At 39.6% G+C, this 26,969-nt stretch overlaps 1 protein-coding gene across 1 annotated transcript; it reads right to left on the bottom strand.

Annotated features, from left to right (window-relative positions):
- Positions 1-2,627: 2,627 nt before the first annotated feature.
- Uro (Urate oxidase) lies at positions 2,628-26,439 on the bottom strand. The gene is made up of 4 exons (XM_065227571.1): positions 26,241-26,439; positions 11,490-11,777; positions 11,151-11,429; positions 2,628-3,188 (listed from the first exon to the last, which is right to left on the bottom strand). Exons 2-4 carry the CDS (start codon positions 11,689-11,691, stop codon positions 2,692-2,694), a joined length of 978 nt encoding a protein of 325 aa, XP_065083643.1. The 5' UTR covers positions 11,692-11,777; positions 26,241-26,439; the 3' UTR covers positions 2,628-2,691.
- Between the last annotated feature and the right edge of the window lie 530 nt (positions 26,440-26,969).

Below are 26,969 nucleotides of genomic sequence, written 5' to 3'. Positions count from 1 at the left end.
CATAAAGGTAAGTCTAAGACCAGAAGGTCCCGAAGAAACGAGCTCAACTTTTGGCTCAGCTCTGGTACTATCTTCGGTCCCAAGCTAATCGATTCACCCCTCGAAACCTAGGAAAATCCACTAATCCCTCATTTTATCTGTCAAACTTTCATAGAGAATCAGAACAAACATAGTGTAGTACTAGAATTTTGACTAGAATGGGGTACGTAATCGATTTGCTTGGGACAAATAGGCTAGTCAAGTAGTGAGGCAATTTTAAATCGTTAGTTTCGTATTGATTGTTGGTAATACGGGATCCAATGACTCCACCAGCCTCCACATTCAATCGAATCCGAGTCCAGTTCATAGAATGAGCTGTACGGCTGACTGATTAGTGAACCATCAATCGTACCGAGCGGTTCTGCGGGAGAAACAGCTGCGATTGCAGATACATCTGAAGAATGGTAGGATCGTTCGGCACCGGGCTGTTGTTGACACCGTACATTAGCGCTGCAATGCTCCTTACAATAGAGCTAATGTACTATAGAGGAAGAATAGCGCTGATGTTCCCTTTGTTCCGATGTTGAATAATACCGGGTACAGAACTGTCGAACTGCATAGTTTTTTCTCGCTTTGAAAGTTGTGTTCAATGTAAGGAAAAGATGTTTCGACAATGACGGCAGTGCTATTCTTCCTCTATAGTTTATTAGCTCTATTCTCCTTACCCATACAATTGACTCTCGGTCCAGATCCTATGGCCATCGAGTTAATAGGTATTCTGGCTTATTTTTCGGGGCTCGGTGACTTTGACCAATTCGTGGACTTCCCTGAAACTATGGACAGGTTCATCTTCAAGAAAGCATAAGGGCGAAGAGAGTCTCGTCAATTATTGGGAACAATTTCGCTGGAAAATGGCACTGACAAAAAAAAAATCCCCTTTCCCCCTTATTTTGAAGTGAACAAAGAAGTAAACCTTAGCAACGATTGGCAAAATGTCAAGACAAAACAGTGAAGCAATTTTAAATTATATTTTGTGTCATGCTTGTCATCGTGTGCCATGAAGTGCCGATCAGTGTGCCACGATGTGTTTCGGCACATTGTGCAGAGTTGATTACCGCTTGGAAAAACCCGCACATTCACAGACATGTTAACAGTATTCAAGCTGTAACATAAAGAATTAATTCGATAGCATTAGTCATTTCCAACGACAACATTTCAAGCTGAAGAATGCATTAGGTCCTAAGTAATATTGATCTATTTTCTTCATCGACTTTCTCTTTCAATAATAACTTGGGTGCAGAACCGTTTCTTGTCGTGTTTGTCGTATTAGAAGCTATGTTATAGCATAGAGGTAACTCTAAGACCGCTGGGTCCCGAAGAAAATCATTATTATGTTTGGCTCACTCAGTACCAGAACAACGGTCCCAAGCAGTCCCAAGCTATTTCACTCACCCCTGCATGTTCTGCATGAATCCACACACCCCTGATGTTATCTGTCAAACTTTCATAGCGAATCAAAACAAACATAGTGTAGTAATATAATTTCAACTAGAATAGGCTACGTTAATCGTTTGCTTGGGACCAATAGGCTACTAAAGTGGTGAGCCAATTTAAAATCGTTAGTTTCGTATTGATTGTTGGTTATAGCTTCTTTCATCGATCTGTGTGCGTAAAATAGCTGGGGTTGTCTTAACGTGGCCGTGAGAATGCAAAGAGAGAATCTACGAAGAGGATCTGTCAATGTTACTTAGGACTTAATTCGGCACGATTTTGCTTTGAGAAGTACCAGTACTTCACGGGAAAAAAAGAGTTCCCATATTCGTGAACCACAGCCGCGAACCATAGTTCACGGTGTATATTTGAGACAATTTTGTTCTGGATAGCTGGCCGTGATTTTTAGTTCACGGTCCGTTCCCGTTTTCGGGAACGGATTTTTTTCCGAGTTTAGATCAACAATAGAACGGGATCACAAAATGTCTAACGCTCTTTTCTCTCCTACCCGATAATGTTGTTTGATTACGATGGCATCCTCCAAAGTCGTAAAAAAATGCGGTATAAATTTCGTTTACAGATGCTTCTCACCGCTTGGCTACTTTACCCTATGGAAAAAGTTCGAATAGAGCGGAATGGAAAGTGGAGTTGAAACTAAACTCCTTGAGCCACCATTAACGAAAGTAGCAAATTTATGGATGCTTAATTAGTCCTTATCTGTTCTAATGATCATTTTCCACACAAGACATCATATCCATAGTGATTCAATATTTGGGCGTTATTGCTTTTGGTTTAGACAGATATGTTAATCGTAAATTTATCGTGAATAACAGCTCCATCTCGCGAACAAACTATAACATATTATAGAAAAATCATTCATCTACCTGTTTGTGTTGGTAGCTTTTGAGTTTGAGTCTTTATTCGGTAAAAATCGGCGATTGACGTGTTTTTTTTTTACAAAAGCAATTACGCCCAAATATTGTATCTCTTAGGATATGTTATCAATAGATTTTGAAAAATAGGCACCCTAACCCCATCTTAGAGTGGAAGGGTACTTAGAGAGAAACAAGTCGGTAGTTCATTTTCTATTGTTGATCGTGACCATTTAGACTGCACCAGTTTTGACAAGTTATTTATTGATACTAGTAAATAAACTTTAATACATTATAAATTCGAGAATTATTAAATTCTTTCATTTGCTTAACTACCCTAAGTCTCTCCCTACAGCTTACTCTTTGTCACCGACTTGCGGTCCAATTGCGCATAGATGATACCGGCAGGTTTATCGACCGGCAAGTAGACGGTCTCCTCCTTCAGTTCCTGCCCCTCCATCAGCTTGGGAAACTTGCTAAAGTCAAAGTTGAAGTAGTGCTTGTTGGGCATGGTCATATCGATGGACGAGATCTCCGGAATGCTTTCCAGCGCCAACTTCTCCGCCAGATAGAGCGTATTCTGAACACTCGGCGAAAAGATGCCCTTCTCCGTCTCGCCGGCGAACGTATTTAGGATGCATTGTTTCACCTTGTTCCAGCAGAAATCGAAATCCACACCGGCTACGGTCGAGTACTGCCACGACGAGCGGATCACGGTGCTGAAGATGCGATCGTGCTGATCCGGCAGGGAACGGTACTCGTCGTTGACAAAGTTGACGAATGCCGATTGGGTTGTTTTCAGGACGCGAAGCTCGCCTAGACCACTGATGACCGTGGGCATTTGATCTGTTGGGGGGGAAGGAAAGTGAATGTTAAGACTCAATGCTCTAGGATGGTAGAAGGTGTAATCTTGTACAGCCTACAGCGGTGATCACCTAAATGAAATAAGCTCTATTCTGTTTTTACGCGATTTTTTTTCGCCTGTATTTTTGATCGTATGATCTCAAATAGCAACCAAATCAAGTGCAAGTCCAAAGAACTTTAAAGAAATTTAGGGATGTATATGCAGTTTCACTCAGTTTATTTTTCAGGGTTCCTAAGAGTACTTCGACGCATGCTTGGCATGCACAGTTGTACACAGCAACTGCTCATTTGTTAATAACTTTTCACTCAGTTGTTGAAATTTGTGTTTCTTTAAAGTAATTGATAGATTAGGATCATAGTTTACTATAGACATGCAAAGAGTAGGTAAATCTTAACATTTGAATCAACACCAATGAATTTTAACACTATAAGTCCGATATGTGCAGCGAACATCTCTAACGGCATTTTTACAACGCAATAACCAATATAGTATATAACTAGAATTAAAATCTACTTTTTTTTACGTATCTATAACAAGCTTTAACTCTATTATATCGAATGCTTCAAAAATAACTAGGGTTAACTACCCAATTTCCAGCCTATTAAGCACAACCCGCATTTAGTCTTTCTTCTAGCGCAGTTTAGCACCAAACGGAATGTTATTATTACTGATGGCTTCCAAATTTATTTACCTTTCCGTACGTACCGTAAGATTTGATATAGAGAAACAAATTGTTGACATATTGTCAAAAGTCTAACACTGCTTCTTGACGCCAAACTCGGCCTATGGATTCTAAACTCGGCCTAACGCTATTGGAACGACAATGAATTCACTTCGGCCTATCGGATAAAGATAAAAATTGATTCGGTCGGAGCGCTTTTTTTGTTTTTGGGAGTTATGGGTGCAAACGTTCATATGACGCGTTCTCATTGACTTCGTTCGGTAGCTTATTAACTAAAGTATCGTACCAAACGCATAATTGACTTGTAAACTCTGAAATCATGGATTTATTTGAAGTTTTCTGCTCGATAGGCCCAAAATGGGCGATTAGGCCGAAGTAGTTCTCTACCCTATGTTTCGTCAACTGTGTGCAAAGTTATTAGTAAATGAGCAGTCCGTGACCAAAACTGTGTATGCCAAGCATGCTTCGAAGAAGATCAAAGAACTCCACAACAGTTCCGTTAAATAATTGCAGGAACTATCAAGAAACTCCGAGGAATTGGGTTATTTAAGGGTATTGAGGTAAATGCATATTCGTAATCTGTATTGAAAATGGAACCCAAACCCAAAATTTCATCAATTTTGGTACACTGGAACTATTTTAAATAAGAACGATTACATTTGCAAAAATCACCTTATTAGCGCCCCTCGGTGTCACTTTGTATGGGAGCGAGCTGTCAGTTTGTTAGTTTAGTGTCAAACAGTGAAGTTATTATTTTACTTAAAATCTTGATTTAAAAATCGAGATGAAAGTGTGTAGGTTCGAAAAAAATATCGTTGTGCTCGGAAAACGAAGCTCTTTCGGATGATATGTAAAAACCGATATATTTTTCAAAATTAAAGAACCCAATTATGGAACATTTCAGGAATTTCCAGAATGTTCCAACAATCTCAGGAAAATGTCCAGCTCCTCAGAACTTCTTGAGCATTTAGGAAACTTCATAAAAGATCGCAAACTTCAAGCACGTCCATAGAAGGTCAAAAAAGTTTAGAGATTTTAAAGGAAGCTCCATGAGCTTCAAGGAAATTTCGTAAACTTCACGGAAATAACGGGAACTAACATGGTAGATCAAATTTGATGTTCCTTCAGATCAGTTAACTTTAGGAAAATTCAGGGACCTTTTAAGAAGTTCTGAGAAGTTCAGGAAAGTGTAGAAAAGTTTAATGAAGTTCAGAGATCTTTAGGGCAGTTCAAACAACTTCAAAGAAGCTCCGTACACTTCTGAAAAGTCTAGGCTTTCGGGGAAGTTTAAAGATCTTGGTGAGTTAGTAAGGTTGTTTCGTCTCAAGAAAAGGGGTTGATTACATTTTAATCACAGACAATCAGACATTTCGCATTGTGTACTTTTCACTGTAAAACATCGTCACTAAAACACACTGTTCACTACGCTCAACAGATGATTCACGCCACAGGCGGTGGTACTACCAACTAACAAGCATTTAAATTGATTGTTAAATGCAAGAGTTGTGTCTGTTTGTCTGTGGTTTTATTATCGCCAACGTTTTGATCTAGGGATCTTCATAAGGGCTATTTTTTAGTTTCATATCGCAAGCATTTTGTACTGAACCAAAGACGGTACAACCACAGACATAACACTAGCAAGTTGATCATCGATTTATCGGACAATTTGAATATTTCTTAGTTGGTAGCAGTGTTCGAAAGATCATTCTCAAATCTCGTTCATTGAGTGTCCTTGCGAGAATAAACTCGCGTGCGAATGTGGCAAACAAAATTCACGCTTGAGATTCTCATGCATATTCACGCATTCACACTCACAACGTCGAAAAATCATTCCAACTTTAAGCTCATAAAAACCACTCAAACGTCAATTGATACCATTGGTTATGCATGTTTTGTTAATTTTCCAACTCTTGATGTACAATCAATAGAAATAACAATAAATAACGCCAAAATAAAAATAAATGAATTTTTTAAGCTGAAAACTCATCGGTGATTTTTGCGACGTTGAATTTTGCAAGGCAAAAGTCATGCATGAGTATTGAGTTATTGAGTTTTTCCGAACACTGGTTGGTAGTACCACCACCTGTGGCGCACATAGTCAATTCCCTTGCGTTTGACGTTTACACACTACCGCCATCTGTTGAACGTACGGCCCATCACTGTGTACTCAACAGATGGCGATACTGTTCTAGCGACGATGTTTTGCAGTGAGAAATAATCAATGTGATATGTCTGTTTGTCTGTGGTACAACTTTACCTTGAAGAAGGCCAACTCCAAAGACCGAAACTTAATTAATTAATTAATTTATCTTTATTAGGGAGGCTTTCAGCCTGGGGCTGGTTCGCCTCCAACCGAAACATAGTCATTGTAAACTATGGGCGCTCCTTAAAGGTTAGAGATGAACTAGCCTAAGGCTAAAAATCTCTTTAACCCTCCGTTACTCGCGTTGTTGTACTTTGTACAACACACATGAGTTTTCCATTGCCATTTTGTTGCTGAGTTACCAATCGATCTGAATCCAACGAGTATTCATCAAAAAACTTGTTTTGATCTAAACAAGCTAAACTTTGATTACAGTAAACACCTAAAAAAATGCGGATAATAGGGAAAATGTAAATGGAAACCGCGTAAACTGTGGCCATACTACGTGGGATTTGACTTAATTGATTACAACATGGAATATATCAAGATTTTGACAAGATAGAAAGTGACTGTCTCTGACAAAACTGTTCAGGAGATCATAGCCTTGTCGCTGGCGGACAGTAGTTCAGAATTTTCTCACTACGTAGCGCTAGTATACATGTGAAATTCTCGCATGTGATATATCTCGAGATCCTGACCAGATAAAAAGTTACTGTCTTTCACAAAGTTTTTCAGGAGATCAAAGCCTATTACTTGGTGCTCAATAGTTCAGAATTTTCTCACTACACGACGCTAGTATACATGTGAAATTCTCATATAAAATATCTCAAGTTCCCAACCAGATAGAAAGGTACTGTCTTCGGCATAGTTGTTCAGGATGTCAAGGCTTTTTAATCATCAAAAAAGCTATGATCTCCTGAACAGCTTTGCCTAAGACAGTAACTTTCTATCTGGTCAGGATCTCGAGATATTTTATATGAGAATTTCACGTTTATACTAGCGCCGTGTAGTGAGAAAATTCTTAACTATTGTCCACCAGCCAAAACTACTTGACACCCTGAACAAGTTTGCCGAAGACAGTAACTTCTATCTGCTCTGGATCTCGAGCTATTGTATATGCGAAAATTGCATGTATATACTAGCGCCACGTAGTGAGAATTTTCTGAACTACTCCACCAACGAAAAGATCTGTACTTCCTGAAAAACTTTGCCGAAGACAGTAACTTTTTGTATGGTAAGGATCTAGAAATATTTTATAGGGGGAGAGGTGCTCATCGATTCTTCCGGATCGCCTCCTAGCATCGTGCTATAAGGTACCAGGCGATAACCAGGGTAGTTGATCGATAGCTCGATGACGTCATTTCGTTGCCGTCTGCCATGGAAAATTCTCATAGCAGGCGTTGACGATGGGACGTTGTCGAGTTGTTGAATAGCAACTATCATGGTAACTCACCGAATACCTATCGATCTGCCAAATTTGGAAAGACGTCTGCATTGAATTGTCTCATATAATAATATTCTGCCCACTATATCACAAGAAATTGCGAGTAGCTGAGTGGAATGGAGATAAGTTAAGCATTGGGTACAGGACCAAGCCTTCCCTGGGTGGTGCCAGAAGATGAGCGCAATAGAATCATCAAGTTGCCATAAGGCACGGAATGAGACTATTGCATGGCTGGGTAGTCAAAGTCTTCCATTCGTTAGTCATTTCAGGTGGATTAGAGCAGGTTTAGGTTTATGGTGGGCGTTGGCCAGATTTGGATTTTTCAGATGTAATCCTGGATAGGACCCTGTCATTGAACGTCGCGTGAAAGTGGAACTTAATGAAGGCCTAAGTACTTTTTCGTAGTTTTTAGTTTTCGGATTTGAAAGATCGTCGGTTACAGTGGCCTGCTTACTGAGCAGAAAAATGCGGTCCCAGGTCCTTACATATCAAAGAGATTTATGGTAAAATCACTTGTGTATCGTGTATTTTGCGAAACTCGTTGTTGTCGTTGGTTCCGGGTTTGAATGGATACAAAAATTTGAGCAACGGTATTATGTGATATGAGGGGCTCGGTGGCCTTAGAGCAACCGTTTTTGCTTACTGAGCAGAACATCATGAGTCTAATCTCAGGCCCTTCCACATTCAAGATTCGTCAATCGTTTTATTTGTTAATATGGCAATAACAGCAACTCGGTGATTAAAAAGGTGCTCGTCTGCCTAGTAGCAAACGTTTTTGCTTACTGAGCAGAAGACCGTGAGTTTAGTCCCAAGCTCCTTCGCGTTATATGATCGTTAGGACATGAATTCAGCTTATCGTTTACCAAAACGAAACCCTGCTGCAAACCCAACCCTCTTATCCAACATCCCAGTGATTCCTCGTGGAAGTGCAGAGGTGTCAAAGCGAGTGTCATGTCAACACAATCCTTCCCATTCCTTTCTTGACCTGTGTTCGGGCGCTTCCGGCGCTGGTATGGCCTAATTTAAGATCATAAGTTTTTACACATTGAGGATGATTGCTAGTCCCAAGTATCGTCTATTGGTTCTCTGTGTAATTACAGCTGATCTGGCAATAACAGAGTAGCAACCGTGGGCGGTCAATCAAGCTCAAGCTCAAGGTAAGGATCTAGAAATATTTTATATATGCGAGAATTTAACAGGTATACTAATGCCGTGACGTGAGAAAACGCTGAACTACTGTCCACCAACGAAAAGGCCTTGACCTTCTGAACAACTTTGTCGACGACAATAATTTTCTATCTGGTCATGATCTCGAGATATATCACATGCGATAATTTCACATGTATTCTGGCGCTACGTAGTGAGAAAATTCTGAACTACTCTCCACCAGTAAAAAGATTATGATCTCTAGAACATCTTTGCCCAAGACAGTAATTTTCTATCTGGTCAGGATCTCGAGATTTTCCATGTTGGAACCAATTAAGTCAAATCCCACGTAGTACGGACACCGTTTACGCGGTTTCCATTCACATTTTCTCTATTATCCGCATTTTTGTGGGTTAACTGTGATAAAATTTTAGCTTGTTTAGTTAAAAATAAGTTTTTTAAATGAATACCCGTTGGTTTCATATCGATTGGTAGCTCGGCTGCAAAATGGCAATGGAAAACTCACAACGCGCGAGTACTCGTGTTATAAAAGTTGGCACGAGTAACGGAGGGTGAATAAAGCTTTAAAAAAAAAAAAAAAAAACTTCTTAAAGAGGCGCATGGATTTGAGGTGGGTGGGGCCAGGCATGGAAAATCATTTACATTTATTGCATGCATTCATTTACATTCATTTGCCTCTAACTTTTTTCATCAACAGTATTCTGCATAATGATGTATAGAGCTTTTGTAGGTTTTATTGTAAGCTACCACTTTTGCCCATGACTCAAATCAGTATCTCTTATGCATCACGAATTAGAGAGTAGTGGCTTCTGTTCGCTCTGGTTCGTGATGCATAAGAGATACGGATTTAAGTTGTTTTCAAAAATTGCAGCTAATAACAAAACCTACAAAAGCTCCATACATAATTTTGCGGAATTATGTTGATGAAAAAAGTTAGAGGCAAATGAATGAAAATTAATGCACGAAATGAATGCAAATGATTTCCCACTGGGGGCACACATAAAGGGTGATACGGTCAAAATTTGGTCAATATCAACTTGACGTATTTCTTTCAATTTTGCATTTAAAAAACCTGAACACCCCTCATTTTGAAGGTGTGTGTGTGTAGAATGTTGCTCCTATTTTGATTTTGGAATTCACTCTTCAGTTGTCAAAATGCCGTCCAAGCAAGAAGAGCAGCGTATCAAAATTTTGCTCGCGCATCGCGAAAATCCGAGCTACTCGCACGCAAAGTTGGCAAAATCGCTAAAAGTTGCCAAATCAACCGTTACAAATGTAATTAAAGTGTTTGGGGAACGTTTGTCGACAGCCAGGAAGTCTGGATCGGGGGGAAATCGAAAACCGGAAGCCGCTGAGACGACAAAGAGAGTTGCCGGTAGTTTCAAGCGAAACCCTAACCTCTCTCTCCGAGATGCCGCAAATAAGCTGGGTGTATCGTCTACAACCGTGCATCGAGCCAAAAAACGAGCCGGACTATCGACTTACAAGAAGGTAGTGACTCCAAATCGCGATGATAAACAAAATACGACGGCCAAAGCGCGATCCCGGAGGCTGTACACGACGATGCTGACGAAGTTTGACTGCGTGGTAATGGACGACGAAACCTACGTCAAAGCCGACTACAAGCAGCTTTCGGGACAGGAGTTTTATACGGCAAAAGGAAGGGGAAAGGTAGCAGATGTTTTCAAGCACATGAAACTGTCAAAGTTCGCAAAGAAATATCTGGTTTGGCAAGCCATCTGTACCTGTGGCTTGAAAAGCAGCATTTTCATAGCTTCCGGGACTGTCAACCAAGAAATTTACGTGAAAGAGTGTTTGAATAAACGTCTGCTGCCTTTCCTGAAGAAACACGGTTGTTCCGTACTGTTTTGGCCGGATTTGGCATCTTGCCATTACGGTAAAAAGGCCATGGAGTGGTACGCCGCCAACAACGTGCAGGTGGTTCCCAAGGACAAGAACCCTCCCAACACGCCAGAGCTCCGCCCAATTGAGAAATACTGGGCTATTGTCAAGCGGAACCTAAAGAAGACCAAAAAAACTGCTAAGGGCGAGCAGCAGTTCAAGGCAAACTGGCTTTCTGCGGCGAAGAAGGTGGACAAGGTGGCTGTCCAAAATCTGATGGCAGGGGTCAAGCGTAAGGCCCGGCAATTCGGATTTGGAAAATCGGAAGCCTAACTGAATATTTTTCCTGAATTTTATACTAATTGAACTTGAAAAAGAAATTTAATTTGATTTTTTAAATAAACGATTTCACCGATTTACACGCGTTTTCCCTTGACCAAATTTTGACCGTATCACCCTCTATGAAAAATGTGTAAGTAACCAACTCAATTTACCCTGACAGTGCTGTCTTAGAGCAAAGGTATGCCTTTTGAAGACTGAACGTATACGATTGCATATATTTTTTAATCTTAGTGAAAAATTCTACTGTTAGAGCCACTAATCTGCATTGAAAATACGAACACATTTTCAGACCGCATAATTCGTTTAAAATAGCCAACACTCACCACCTCGCTTCTGCGTGACGTCACAATACCGGACGGCAGTCGGAGTGAACACAAAGGCATGGTTGTGAAGATCCTGATATGGACCTTTGCCGAAACCCATCCGGGACCATGGATACTCATCGATGTGAATCGAAACTTCGTTGACGTGCGAATATTTGGACAGGAAGTGACTGCACAGCAGGATACCGAACTCTTCCGGTGTCTTGAGTCCATACTTGCGTGCCAGCAGGTAGACCGTGTTCTTCTGCGAATCGGTGGCCACGATGTCACTGTTGTCACCTGTGTGCAAAATAAAATACAATTAAAACTCGGAAAATTACTCCCTAGAGTCACACAAACCCTGCAGGTAATCCTTCTGGCTTGACAGCTTTAGTTTGGTTCCCACCTCGAACTCCTTAATACTATGTACCAAACCGTTTCGAACCACGTGCAAAACTTTCACGCTGTCTTTCCCGTAGCCGTAGTTGCTGATCTTGAAGTGATCTGGCACGTCACGGAAACCGGCTTCACGTGTTTCCTCGACCAACTTTCTGGACATCATCTTGACGAGTATGTGTGTGTGTGTTTTTGTGCGTCAGCTGTTTTGTTACTACGTGCAAACTCTCCGTCTGTTCACAGGGGATCTTCCTACGGAAAACAAATTGAAAAATAACGCTCTAATCAATACGAAAATATTTTTCCAATACAGATTTTCGCTCGCGGTCAACAACGCAAATTCATAGGAAAGTGAATGGTTGGTATTTTCTGTCGATTCAGTGTTACGTAGATAACCGTTTCAAAACAACATGGTAGTAGAGCTGCGATAATGGAAAGGTTTTTTAGAGTTTGGTACGATGTTAAATATAGACCGTACCGAAATGGAACGAGCCCCATAACGGCCGCATGTGTCCAAAACGTCCGAAAGCTTATCGAGCGTCGTGATCCTCGTTCAAATATGTATTCGTCTGGCGACCTTCGTCGCTTGAAATGCCCGTAATCATTTTATGAGTTTATTCCTACGATCCACGCTCCGTTACGGAAGAGTAACGATTATAGAGAATAAACATACGCATCCGTAGCAATAGAACAGAAAGGGAATCGTTCACGTTTTCGTGCAATATTACAGCATCCGTAGGAGAATGTTTACGGTACGCTCAACTGACTTCCGAACGATCATGTGAACGTAGAGTACAATCTCATGATCACGACGATGAGGGGAAACCTTATCAGCTGGAATTTACAAGTGATAAGTCTACCGGCACGGTGTTCTAAATCGGCCAGGTTCCCTCTAGTAAGCGCTAGAGGTCAAAGAGCCGTCTTAGTTTAGTTTAAGCGGACACGTTTGCGTAAAACTGGTTTGTGCCCGGTTACTGGATCATTCCAGTTTTCGAAGCTTACTATAACAACTCATTACATCGTGTCGCTTGCAACTATGAACCGATGGAACTACATCTGTAGGATTTCCTTTGTCTCTGAAAAAGGGAGATGTGATTCAATCACATGGAGGTGAACGGAGTGGATGCGGCTCATAATGTAGTTTCGTCATCGATGATCTATAAGGCACACTGGGGGACGTGGGACCGGAAAAATCAACAGTTATGATCAAGTCTCGCTACACCAAAATAGTGTATGTCAAATTTAGATCTTGTGGTATGATTGAATTCGTTTGTCAGTCCCAAAATCAATGGCAGTTCAAATTAACTGAGAATATTTTGAAATATTAGACATGGACTAACAGTGATTTTTCAACTAACCCCCGATTATCGGATAACTGGAACCACATGGTACGATTACTGACCATGAGTTGGATTTACAATTTTATGATTTTGAAATCAAGTAACCCATTAAGGAAGGTGTACAAACCCTGTTTTGTACAAACCCTGTGACTGTTAAAAACTAATCCACCAATCAGGGACAAAACAAATGTATTGTTGCATTGAATTTCCACAACGAAAAATCTTTCTAAAAAATGGCTTCTTTTCAATCACATTTCATCCCAGTAAATCTAGATTTGACCGTATGAAGCAATCATGTTTCGATAATTAAAAATATTAATTGGGGTAGACAACTACTTCGTCCTAATCGCCTATTTTGGGCCAATCAAGGAGAATACATCAAATAAATCCATGATTTCGGCGTTAACGTGTCAATTGTGCGTTTGGTACGATACTTCAGTTCAAAAGCTGCCGAACGAAGTCAGTAAGAACGTGTGAAATGAATGTTTGCGCCAATCAATCACAAAAACAAAAGAAGCGGCCCGACCGGATTAATTTTTATCCTTATATGAAGTGAATTCAATGGCGTTTCAATAAGTTAGTTCGAATTTAGGGTCAAATTGAAGTGTTCCTTTTTTCTTTTTTCAATTTTTTTAACTCCTTATTTTGATCTAAATTCAATTTAAATTAAATTTCATTTCAATCTAGATATCTACAGAAATTTACCAGCCTTAATTGTTATGATATATAAGTGTGTTTACGTTGGTTCTGCTTCGGCAATTCAATATTTTAAACAGGTTTTTTGAACCTGCATGTCAATATGACAGTTGACATCTTAAAACTAAAAACTAAAACTTAATCTTATCTAAGAATAAAGCGAACTAATCGTTGCAATTGAGCATTGTAACGATTTTTGCTTGAAATTAATAATTACTTTTTTGGACATTTGTTCTAAAGTCTCTGTTATGATAATTCCCATACCTTTTTTTTTCTTAACTCTTTATTTGTTTTAAATTAAAAATAAATTACATTTAATTTTAACCTAGGTGCTCCAGTTACTACAGTAACTTACCAGCCTTAATTGTTATGATATATATCTAAGTATTTTTACATAGTTCCTGTCTTGGCAATTCAGTATTTTAAACAGGTTTTTTAAACCTGCATGTCATTATAACAATTCATACCTTAAAACTAGCCAACGGCTGAAAGTCTCCTTAATAAAGATATAAAAAAAAAACCTTAAAACTAAAAACTAAAACTAAATCTTATCTAAGTATAAAGAGGATTGCAACGATTTTTGCCTGAAATTATTAATTATTTTGTTGGACATTTCTTCTAAAGTCTCAACATTCGAAATTCTATGAACCTCGGCAGTACTATACCAGAGAGGCAACTTCAAAATCATCTTCAGAACTTTGTTCTGAATCCTTTGGAGTGCTTTTTTCCTGGTAGTGCAACAACTAGACCATATTGGCACAGCATAAAGCATGGCCGGTCTAAAAACTTGTTTAAATATTAGAAGTTTATTCGTTTATTATTATTAAGTATTAATCCAAGATATTTCACTTGGTTTGACCAGGAAATTGGAACTCCGTTCATAGTGACTATGTGACTACTACTAGGTTTCAAAAAGGAAGCTCTAGGCTTATGGGGAAATATTATAAGTTGAAATATGGGAAGCGTTGGGAGAAATCTTCCATTTTTGTAAATAAGAAGAGAAAATATTCAAACTTTTCTGCAGTCTGCTGCAAATAACACGAAGATTTCTTCCTTTAGCGGAAATGTCTGTGTCATCAGTGAACAAAGATTTGTGGCAACCCTAAGGCAAATCAGGGAGGTCCGAATTGAAAATGTTATACAATACAGGCCCAAGAATGCTACCCTTAGGAATTCTTGCTACAACCGGTAGTCGTTCAGATTTTGAATTTTGATAATTTACCTGCAGAGTTCTGTCAATAAAATAATTTTGAACTAATTTCATTATAGAGAGTGGAAAATTAAACTTTTTCAATTTAGCAATCAAACCTTCATGCCAAACACTGTCGAATGCTTTTTCTATGTCTAGAAGAGCAAATCCAGTTGAGCAGCCTTCAAATTTGTTTGAACGAATTAAATTGGTAACTCTTAAGAGTTGATGAGTAGTTTAATGCCCATGGCGAAATCCAAACTGCTCATCTGCAAAAATTGAGCATCATTCTATTTAAAATTATCTTTTCAAAAAGTTTACTTATTGAAGAAAGCAAACTTATTGGACGGTAGCTAGAAGCTTCAGCTGGATTTTTATCCGGTTTCAAAATTGGAAAAACTTTTGCATTTTTCCATTTATCAGGAAAGTATGCCTAATGGAAACATCTGTTTAATAATTTTACCAAGTAAGACAAGGCACTCTCTGGGAGGTTTATGATGAGGATACAGAAAATTCCATCATCACCTGGAGTTTTCATATTGAGTAACTTTTTATCAGTCTCCCAGGAATCATCAAACATATTTTCCCGAGAGAAAATATTCAGAAAATCCCTAGCAACCTGATTCTCACTAGGACTAGTAAGACCCAAACTGAAATTATTGGAACTCTCGAATTGGTTAGCAAGTTTCTGAGTTTTTCCGAATTTGTGATCAAAATTTTACCACCTTCTTTAAGCGCTGGAATAGGCTTTTGAGGTTTTTTCAAATTTTTTGTGAGTTTCCAAAAGGGTTTGGAACTCGGGTCTGCAAATCCCTCCAGATAACTTTCATGGCAGGATCGCGTGTTCTTTGATATTGTCTCCTACGGACATTTTTAAGACGGATCAAGAGCTGAATATTGACCATTCACAATGCTGGATTTCTCTATGGCTCTTCTTTCATCGAACAACTCCTCACCGGGAAGCGATATGATTAAATTCAATCTTCTGAAAAATCTCCCAGATATCGCTAAAAGACGCTTGCTAGACTTATTCAATTCCTTACTAGAAAACAACATTGTACCGCCTGATTACAGGTCAAAGTAATAGCCATTAAAAAACCTGGCAAATCAGCGTCTGGCCATAACTCATACCGTCCGATTGCTATGCTTTCGTGCATTAGGAAATTGTTGGAGAAAATGATCCTTCGGAGACTCGATCACTGGGTCGAATCAAATAAATTGCTATCAAATACACAGTTTGAGTTCCGCAAGAGCAAAGGAACAAACGATTGCCTAGCGCTGCTTTCCACAGATATTCAACTGGCCTTTGCGCACAAGGAGCAATTGGCTTCAGTATTCTTGGACATTAATGGGGCTTTTGATTCAGTTTCCATTGAAATTCTGTCAGACAATCTGCACAGATGTGGACTTTCTGGAATTTTAAATAATTTCTTGTACAATTTGTTGTCAGAAAAGCAAATGAACTTTTCTCATGGAGAACTGACAACTTCCAGAATTAGTTACATGGGCCTGCCCCAAGGCTCATGTCTCAGCCCTCTTCTTTATAACTTTTATGTCAAAGATATCGACAACTGTTTGGCAGAACAATGCACGCTAAGACAACTTGCAGATGACGGTGTGGTTTCCGTAAGAGGTCCACATGCCGTGGACTTGCAAGGACCATTGCAAAGCTCCTTAGATAACTTGTCTTCTTGGGCTATGAATCTAGGGATCGAATTCTCGCCGCAGAAAACTGAACTGGTAGTGTTTACTCGAAAGCGGTACCCAGCCCAAATGAAGCTTAATCTTTTGGGCAGAAACATTACCCAATCATTGTCTTTCAAGTACCTTGGGGTCTGGTTTGATTCAAAGTGCACTTGGAATACCCATATTACGTATTTGAAGCAAAAATGTCAGCAGAGGATCAACTTTCTCCGTTCAATTTGCGGCACATGGTGGCGTTCTCATCCGGGAGACCTCATAACGCTTTATAAAACAACTATTCTCTCTGTTCTAGAGTACGGCTCTTTCTGCTTTCTCTCGGCAAGAAAATTTCACCTAATAAAATTGGAACGAATTCAATATCGTTGTCTGCGTATTGCTCTCGGCTGTATGCACTCAACGCATAACATGAGTCTTGAGGTTCTGGCAGGAGTAACAACCCTCCAGAACCGTTTCTGGGAGCTCTCTCTTAGAATACTAATCAAATGCGGAGTGACGAACACACTTATAATTGATAATTTTGAAGAAATTCTTGGGCTGAACACACAATCTCGATTTATGAGAATCTACCACCACTACATATCGTCAGATATGTGTCTTCCTTGTTACACTCCAGACCGTGCTCACTTCACCAATCGCAGTTCCTCAATTGAATATGATCTGACCATGAAACAAGCAACTCATGGGATTCCCGATCAACTTCTATTATTATTATCCCACGTATTTTTACTGAAAAGTACCAACAAGTCAAGTGCATGAAAAGATATTTTACAGACGGGTCCCGTCTCAATGGATCCACTGGCTTCGATGTCTTCAATGAAAACTCTAGTGCCTTCCGCAAACTTCAGGAACATTGTTCCGTTTTTGTTGCTGAGCTGGCAGCAATCAACTTCGCATTGGGGATGATTTCCAACATGCCCGCAGACCATTACTTCATCTTCACGGATAGTCTCAGTTTGATTGAGGCTATTCGGTCGATGAAATAAGGTAGGCACTCATCTTATTTCCTTTCAAAGGTAAAGGAGCAGATGAGTGTACTGGTCGAAAGATCATATATGATTACCTTTGTATGGGTCCCCTCACATTGCTCAATCCCAGGCAATGAGAAGGTGGACTCTCTCGCAAAGGTGGGCGCGCAGGAAGGCGAATTATATGACAGGCAAATTTCACACGATGAATTTTACCATTTAGTGCGTCAGAGTACCCTTTCGAGTTGGCAAACCGATTGGGACAATGGAAATCTTGGACGGTGGTTACATTCAATTATTCCTAATGTTTCTTCGAGAGCGTGAGTTAAAGGCTTGGGCTTAATTCGTGACTTCATTCGGGTGATGAGTAGACTTATGTCCAACCACTACTCGCTAGATGCTCATCTTAATAGAATAAACCTCGTGGACAGCAACATCTGTCGCTGTGGAAACGGTTACGATGACATCGATCACGCAGTTTGGCAATGTACGGATAATAGCGCCGCCAGAGAGCGACTTTTGAATACCCTCGAGGCCCAAGGAAGACAACCCTATATTCCTATCAGAGACGTGTTGGGTACCCGCGATCTCTGCTATATGCAGTCGATTTATGTGTTTCTGCAAACGTCTAGTATAAGAATTTAATTCGTTTGTTTTTTGTATCTCTTTATTAGTTTTTGTTTGTCTTGTCCCCCGTCACGATGAATATCATCGTCGCCCACTGGTCACCATAGCCGGTCGAACTCCAGACGAATCTAAAACCACACTACCGTTCATACTGGCGACATCGCTCTGATGAGACAACGAAACCCTACCCCAACCTCCTCCCCTGATCCTATCCTTCAACAATGTACCCCTCTAACCTCGAGTAAGCCGCGAGTAATCGGCCCAACTCCTACTAGACATAGAATTAAGTGAATTTTGTTACAAACAGTGAACAATGAATTATCGGCTCCGTAAAGCTAACGCGATTGAGCCTTCCAAATAAACGAAATGGATAAAAGAGCTGAAGATCGTCGTCTATTATAAATGAATTGAATTTAACCTCGCATTTTGGTACTGAGGCAGCTCTTGCTTCAACTATAGAAGTAGTCAGAGATTCAAGAGCATAAATAACATCATCTATGGTTTGCAAAAATGTGTTTGGATCAAAATTATATTCCATAAATGTTCGATATTGCTCCCAATCTACTCTAGGGTAATTGAAAGTAGAACGGTTGGGATTAGACATTGTTTATTGGGATATTTCAAAAGTTACTGGAAGATGATCAGAACCGAAGTCAGCCATGAATCAGTTAAGACCAAATCAATAGTGGAGGGATTTCTTGCTGAAGAAAAGCATGTTGGACTGTTTGGATATTGAATAGTGTAATAACCTGCCGAACAATCATCAAACAGAATATTACCATTGGAATTGCTTTGAGCATTATTCCATGAGCAGTGTTTTGCATTAAAATCACCAATAATGAAGAATTAAGACCTAAGACGGGTAAGTTTCTCAAGATCACCCTTGAGAAAATTCTTTTGCTGGCCTACGCATTGGAATGGCAAATAGGCAGCAATAAACGTAAGTTGTCATAAGTTTGTTTCAACAGAAACTCCCAAAGGTTCAAATGGGGAATATTTTCCTTCTTGGCAATAAGCTGGGAAAGATTACTAGAATTTTTCCTGGATGATGGATCATTCTCATCATCCATTAGCAAATCAAATTGATTACTCAAATTAATTTAATCAGAAAGGGGATCAAGAGATTGTCATTTTCGCTTAGGCGCCATAGCGGCAGTAAAACGTTTATCCAAATCGACTTCCAAGCAGATTACTATAAGAATCTGAAGGATCGAAGAGGAATTTTCCAAATCGATATCCACGAAGGATTACCTCGGGTAGGGTCCAAACAAGGATCGAAGAGGAATAAGAGTTGAACAAGGTAGAAATTTTAAAGGTTGAGCACTGAAAAGTGCTGCATAAATTTGTTGTAGCTTTAGGTAGTAGTAACACTTCCTCCAGCAAAAAGCAAACAGATCCGCACGGCAAGAGAGCACGATGCGGGCTAACTATTCTACATTGTGTATATTGTGTATCGGAGAGGTATATGTCTTAATCTGAGGTATAGTAATCAGTCTCTGTTTATTAGGTGTTCAGCAATAGATATCCGTTTTCCCTTAAAACCAGTTGGGAATTCTTACTATATTAAAGGGCGAACACGAAATTATTGCGACACATTCAACAGGGCATAACTTTTTTACCATTGGGTAAAAATCAACCAAATTTTGCACACTTTCTCATTGATGTGTATTGTGTACATGCTGTGAAACTCGAAGTCGTGTTTTTCGATTAAACTAAAATGGAGGTGAACCAACGCGAGTTGAGAGAACAAATTCTTTCCAAACACCTGGAATTTCCTGACCTGTCGCACCGGCAGTTTGGAAAAATGTTGAACATTCACCATTCAACCGTCTCCAGAGTGTTGAAGCGGTTCCAGAAGCGGTTGACGTTGGACCACGGCAAAGGAGCTGGAAGAAAACCGGGACCGGAGAACAAAAAGACGGAGGGAAAGGTGAAGCGGATGATTAAAGCAAATCCCAACGTCTCAAGCCGTGATTTGGCTAAAAAGATCGGCATGTCGCAGAGCTACGTCCAGAATGCAAAGAAGAGAGCTGGACTACATACATACAAGGTACAGAACTTCCCAAACCGCGATGAGCAGCTTCAATCGACGGCTAAAACTCGGGCACGGAAGCTCTACGAGAAGATGCTGACAAAATATGGCTGCTGTGTGATGGACGACGAAACGTATATAAAAGCCGATTTTAAGCAAATTCCGGGGTTGGAGTTTTTCACCGTCAAGAGCAAGTTCGATGTGGACGACAAATTTAAGAAGAAGAAAATGTCGAAGTTCGCCTCCAAATATCTCATTTGGCAGGCCATCTGCTCTTGCGGACTGAGGAGTGAGCCTTTCGTGACAAAGGGCACAGTAATTGGCGAGATCTACAAATCTGAGTGCCTCGAGAAGCGTCTTTTGCCGTTCTTGCAGCAGCACGACGAAGCTACGCTATTTTGGCCAGATTTGGCATCATGCCACTATTCTAAAAGTGTCCTGGAGTGGTATGAGCATAGAGGTAACTCTAAGACCACGGGGTCCCGAAGAAAATCATTATTATTTTTGGCTCACTCAGTACCAGAACAACGGTCCCAAGCAGTCCCAAGCTATTTCACTCACCCCTGCATGTGCTGCATGAATCCACACACCCCTGATGTTATCTGTCAAACTTTCATAGCGAATCAAAACAAACATAGTGTAGTAATAGAATTTCGACTAGAATAGGGTACGTTAATCGTTTGCTTGGGACCAATAGGCTACTAAAGTGGTGAGCCAATTTAAAATCGTTAGTTTCGTATTGATTGTTGGTATGAGGCCAATTCTGTCCATTTTGTTCCAAAGGACATGAATCCGCCAAACTGTCCGGAGCTGCGCCCGGTGGAGCAGTACTGGGCAATAATGAAGCGGGAACTTCGGAAGAGCAAGAAGACAGTCAAAGACGAGAAGGACACGTTAAGAAAATGGAAAAAAAAACTGAGAAACTGGTATCGGATGACACTGTAAAGACTTTGATGGAGGGCATCAAGCGAAAATGCGTTCAATTTTACACTCAAGGCTCCATCGATTAACTTTTATTTTGATTTTTGAAGTAAATATATGTATAAAACTACCCTAAAATTTTGGTTTGATTCTAAACATTATAAGAAAATTGGCATGACATTTTCGGTGTCGCAATAATTTCGTGTTCGCCCTTTATTTAACTTGGTCAATGCGAATGCTAATATTAATTCTCATTATATAACATATGCTAGGATGATAGGAGTAACTGAGACTTGAATTGATTCATAAATTTTGCTCAATCCATACCAGAGTAAACTCCTGCGCTTTGAAATATGTTCATACATTTTTTATTAGCCCAGGCAAGATAAAATTAATATCAATCATTTTCAAAGTTCTATCACCACTCAATCATGTAGTATGTACGTATAAAGTAAAGCCCTGCCATTTTAGAATCGGTACGCTTCTTTTTGTCCTGTACTGTAACAGCGCTCTTAGTTGCCGGTTCTGGAATCTTTTAACAGGAATTTGTTAACAATGTATTTCTCTTGAAGTCCTGCGCAAAACATAAAAAAAACAGTTTTGTTTTCTTGAACGCGATGGAAGAAAAAAGAAGAGAATTAATTCTGCACACAAGATATGAAAACCCAACATGATACGAGGATCGTAAAGGAGTTTAAAATGGCCAAAACCACCGTCTTTACAGTGCTGAAACATTTAAAGAAACGTTTTTATGTTTCCCGGAAGGTACAATCCAAGTCTCGAAGCGGTAGGCTTTCAAAGAGAAACCAGAACTGACGTGGGTGTGGCCAACAAACTGGGATTCTAGTATCGGGCTATTAATCAACCGAACAAGACCGTAAAGCAAAACATTACGGTCAAAACGCTATCAAATTGGACCAAAAACAACTTCCAAGACAGAAGTTTTATGTTGCCATAGGTCGCGGAGATATTCCCAAGAAATATAAATTTGTTTTTGCGGACAAGTTTGCCGGTTAAATGATGATTAGGCAGGAAAGCTGCAGCTGCCCGAGCAGGATCGAATATCTCGATACCTTAAATTGGTATGAGGTAAGATACGGAAAAATAATACCAAAAAGATGTTCCCAAAATACCATTCCAATACCAAATTTTGATAATACAATACCAAAACAATACCACCCAGGTATTTTTTTGGTATCCAAATATCAATTTTTGGTATTCACAAAGTATTTTGCATGTAATTTTTTGGTATTATTCTTTGGTATTTTACCTCTTATGTCATGCTGGTCAATACCAAATTTTGGTAGCAGATCAGAATTAGGTATTCATTAGTTATTGTCTCCTGCTCGGGTGTGGCCAGAAGACTCCGATTTTCATCACAACCAACAATATGAACGGACAGTTACAGTTACATCAACGAATGCCTGAAAAAATGTGTATTGCCGTTCATTAGACCCCACCGGGGCCTGCCAAGTTTTGGACAGTGGTATCGCGATAATGGCGTAGACGTTATTGAGAAAGAGATGAACACCCCAAACTGCCCGGATTTCCACCCAATCAAAATGTATAGACGAGGGCACGGATGGATTTGAGCTCACTCACTGGACAAAAAGTGACACAACAGCGGGGCCCTGTTTACTAAAAATGTACACATGAATAATACTCACGTAACATTTGAAACGGGTCTATCAACTTTTATACACAAAGCTTGTTAAGCCTTTTTCGCGCGAACCGAATACTCCCACGCAAACTACCAACACTGTCGGGTAGGGGAAATTCTCCCCTTCCCGATAGTGCTCTTGATTTGCGTGAGCGTACTTCGGTCCTCGTGAAAGGACCTAGCAAATTATTTACAAAAGTTGATAGGCCCTTTTCAAATGTTACACGAGCATTATTCATGTGTTCATTTTTAGTGAACAGGGCCCCGCTGTTGTGTCAATTTTTTTCAGTAGAAGTAGAAGTTCACCCGTGCACTTGTCTATTGACCAATGCACGGAATGAACTGCATGAACAAATTTGACGTTTGAGCGGTGCCGTGTTTCCTTAAAATGAACACGTGAATAATACTCGCGTAACATTTAAAAATGGCCTATCAACTTATGTACACAAAACTTGTTAGACATTTTTCGCGCGAACCGAAGTACGCCCATGCAAACCAACAACACCATCGGGTAGGGTGAATTCTCCCCTTTCCGATAGTGGTTTGGTTTTCGTGGGTGTTCTTCGGCTCGTGAAAAAAGGGCCTAACAAGTTGTTTATAAAAGTTGATTGGACAATTTCTAAAGTTGCGTGAGCATTAATTACATCATGTGTTCATTTTTAGTAAACACGGCACCGCTCGAAAGTCAATTTTTGTTTCGTGAGTTCATTCGGTGCATTGGTCAATAGGGGTATCATCATAGCTAAACTGAAGAAGAGTGGAAAAATGGCTAAGGATACTATTTCAATGGCCAGATACTGGAATAACCAGCCGGTAAGGTTGATGAGCAGCTTGTGCAGAAGTTGATGGCACATATCAAGCCCAAAGTTCGAATTTTCATTCGAGAGCAATAAAAATCGCCAAACCCATATTGTATCTTAAGACTACAATAAATACATGATATTTTCTTCTGATAACGTTTTATTCTTAACCAAACAGATTCTGAGATACATCCGATTGAAAACTTACCGATTCTAAATTGGCATGACTATATCTATACAGAGCTGGAAAAAGGGCCTATCTGCTTTGATCGATTCTCTTCATCAACTTTCTCTTTTGATAACCACGGCTATGCAAACAGTTTTCGTGCTATTTTTGCCCCATAGCATGATAAAGGAGGTTTTCATCAATCGTCCAAATCGTCAAATACAACAGAGAATGTTGTGACAGCTGAGTTATTAACGAAAGAAAAAGTCGATGAAGAGGATCGATCAAAGCAGATAGGCCCTTTTTCCAGCTCTGTATAGATATGTAGTATGCTGCTACACGCAACACTTTTTTTTTCATTTATATCCATTGCATGGTTGCCTATAATCCCATATCAGTTCCATGTGGTAAAAGCAGGCATTGAAAAAATGACTGTTGATGTTACGAAGTGCGATTCCCACGATCGCCAAATATTAAAAAAATCATAGTAAATCAATTCAAGACCAACAATTGAAAAGGCCTCAACTTAATCTTGTAAAAAAAAAAAACTTTGTAAGGCCATTTTCTCGCGATCCGAAACCTACATTGGTAAACCTAAAACACAATCGGGAAGAAGAGAATTTCCCCTACCTGCTTATTTTGTTGGTTTGCGTTGGCAAGCTTCGGTTCGCGACAAAATTGCCTTACAAGGTTTGTTTACAAAATGGAGTTGAGGCCTTTTCAATTGTTGGTCTTAAATTGATATCTATTTCAAGTTGAAATCAGGCATATGAAGATTGAATGTTTTGTTATGTCAGCGAAAAATATGGTGATATAAAAGCAGAATTGTCACAACCATAACCGAAGTGACAGACGACTAACTGGCGAAGAAATCAATTAAAATAATGTGGTTCGCTGTAATAGAATTTTCAATGTTGATTTTGTGCAATGGTCTTTGACAGTAGTATCATTTTTTCATTTTTTTTTATGCATTTCAGTTTTCAGTAGAGTGAAAGAGATAGAACCAAAACATTTCAATACATTTGATGAAAATGCTAGTACAATCTAGAGTCAGTGTATAATGAGTCACGCCAAGAGTGAAGCCAAGTCTACCTATCGAACTGTCAAACCAGCTACCTATCGTGCAAAGTAAACAAACATTACGATGCTATGAAAGGTCCACAAAAGGTATTGCAATCAAATATAAAGTATAATCGAAGAAATGATAATTAACACGCAGTGAGCATTCAATTGTCATGGGACACGTCTGGTAATGATCAGTAATGAGAATTTCAACTATTTTTTGTTAAGATAATTTGACAAAATCACTGATATAATGATTTACTACAGCCGCTATTATTTTTTTCTCGCTAGAAGTCATTTGAAGTTGATGTAGAAGTCCTCTGTTGCCAAGTTAAAAGAAAGGGAATCTTTCGAAAAGCGTGATGCGAGTTCAACTGTTTTTCTCTTGGCGTGACTCATTATACACCGACTCTAGTACAATCCAGTAGTAGCGTAGTAGCAACAATCAATACGAAACTATCGATTTTAAATTGGTTCACTACTTGACTAGCCTATTGGTCCCAAGCAAATCGATTAACGTACCCTATTCCAGTCAAAATTCTAGTACTACACTATGTTTTCTCCCTTTTTATGGCACAGACCTGTTACACTATGTTTGTTTTGCTGCACTATGAAAGTTTGACAGATAAAATGAGGGGTTAGTGGATTTTCCTATGTTTCGAGGGGTAAATCGAATAGCTTGGGACCGAAGAGAGTACCAGAGCTGAGCCAAAAAGTTGAGCACGTTTCTTCGGGACCTTCTGGTCTTAGAGTTACCTCTATGGTATTAGCAACAATCAATACGAAACTAACGATTTTAAATTGGCTCACTACTTGACTAGCCTATTGGTCCCAAGCAAACGATTAACGCACCCCATTCTAGTCGAAATTCTAGTACTACGCAATGTTTGAATTTCAGGATGGGACTGATGGACTAGCTTATGAGACAAACTGACTTGATTACGTTTTCACATGATTCATGATCAAAGCCCGTAGTTTTATCACGTAATATGAAAGTAGGTACCAATTGATAGTGGATAACGTTGTTATCTTAAACTTAGTGAAAATCCATATGGGTCCGATATGCGAGTATAGGCAGTGCATATGTTTCATACAACAAATGTAGTGATAGGTCTTGCAATGAACTGCAGCGTACAAACAAGTTTTTCCAGAATGTACATAAAACCTTCACGAGATGATATTCTTGACACCAACATAAATTTTGAGGAAACAAAAAATTGTTCTAAAAATAAGCTAACCAAAAATTTCAAATTTACGTTAAAAACCTTCCGGTGGCCACATTACATAATCTGTTTATGTCACAAAGCATTGCAAATTCTGCACACTTTTAATGCACATCTGTAAAAGAATCTTACATTTTCCGGTTGGGTGTAGATAAATTTAAGTTCCTGCACTGAATAAGTTTGAAACAAATACCAGTTCAGTTTCCGATGTTTGTATCAGTTTTCGTATTTTTCACTTATTCGCAGCATTTTTTGTATATTTTACAAACCTGGTATATTTTTGTTTTACTGGAATTTTCCACACAAGATGAGAAAAATCATTCCACTTACTTATTCACAGGGGAATTTTGAGTTTTCTTTCACACCTTCCTTGATTCTATGCTTCACTCTGCGCTTAGACCACTTTATTCTTGGCCTTCACCTTTAACTCTGTTCTGTTGCGTCTATCTTGCTCTTCAATAATCACTTCCACTTTCCACTCTTCTTCGTTACACCCCGTTTCTTCCTTCCTCGTCCTTTTTTACTTCCTGTATTTTCCTTCAATGAGATACGTTCTCCTCAACTGCTGGAACTGGACTGCAGCATCCCGTTCGGCATCTTAAATTCTTAACGTGCGCTCGCTTAACGTCCGACCAGCCGACGACGGCCAAAAACAAAAACAACAACAGCATCATATCGCTGGTGGTTCTTCACTTCGAGGTACTGATTACGGCGAGCTACGATGATGAGTCCACATCAGCCACCGCAGCAGCTATAGTCCATCAACGGCAATCACAACAAACTACCTCGTCCCTCGCTAACCCCAGTGCTTTGCTCGATCCCTATAGGTACCGATGACCAACGATCATGACGCGTTGATAGTGGCGGAGGATAGGAGTGGAGTTGCTACGTCTACATCACCTATCAGCCGGCCGGTCGTTGTGAAAACGTGAACTGGTTAATCCTGGATTTGACGCTATCACGGTCTTTCTTCTAAAAAAGGGTACATTTTACAAAAAAAGGCTTATCTCACTGCAGACAGAAGCTAGCATAAATCTGTACCCTGAAAAGAATTATAAC

This window comes from Ochlerotatus camptorhynchus, unplaced genomic scaffold (assembly GCF_037179485.1).
Source record: "Ochlerotatus camptorhynchus isolate MF236.1 unplaced genomic scaffold, CSIRO-AGI_Acam_v1.1 ptg000274l, whole genome shotgun sequence".
In the NCBI taxonomy this organism is placed as follows: Eukaryota; Metazoa; Arthropoda; class Insecta; order Diptera; family Culicidae; genus Ochlerotatus; species Ochlerotatus camptorhynchus.
This window is presented reverse-complemented; position numbering and strand designations above follow the sequence as displayed.

Bases quoted from the DNA above. Each gene is read 5' to 3' on its own strand.
- Uro (XM_065227571.1), bottom strand. From the start codon at position 11,691: ATGATGTCCAGAAAGTTGGTCGAGGAAACACGTGAAGCCGGTTTCCGT. The intron at 11,430-11,489 runs GTTTGTGTGACT...TTTTGCACACAG, and splicing joins CCAGAAGGATTACCTGCAGG to GTGACAACAGTGACATCGTG. The intron at 3,189-11,150 runs GTGAGTGTTGGC...CCCCCCCAACAG, and splicing joins CGTCACGCAGAAGCGAGGTG to ATCAAATGCCCACGGTCATC.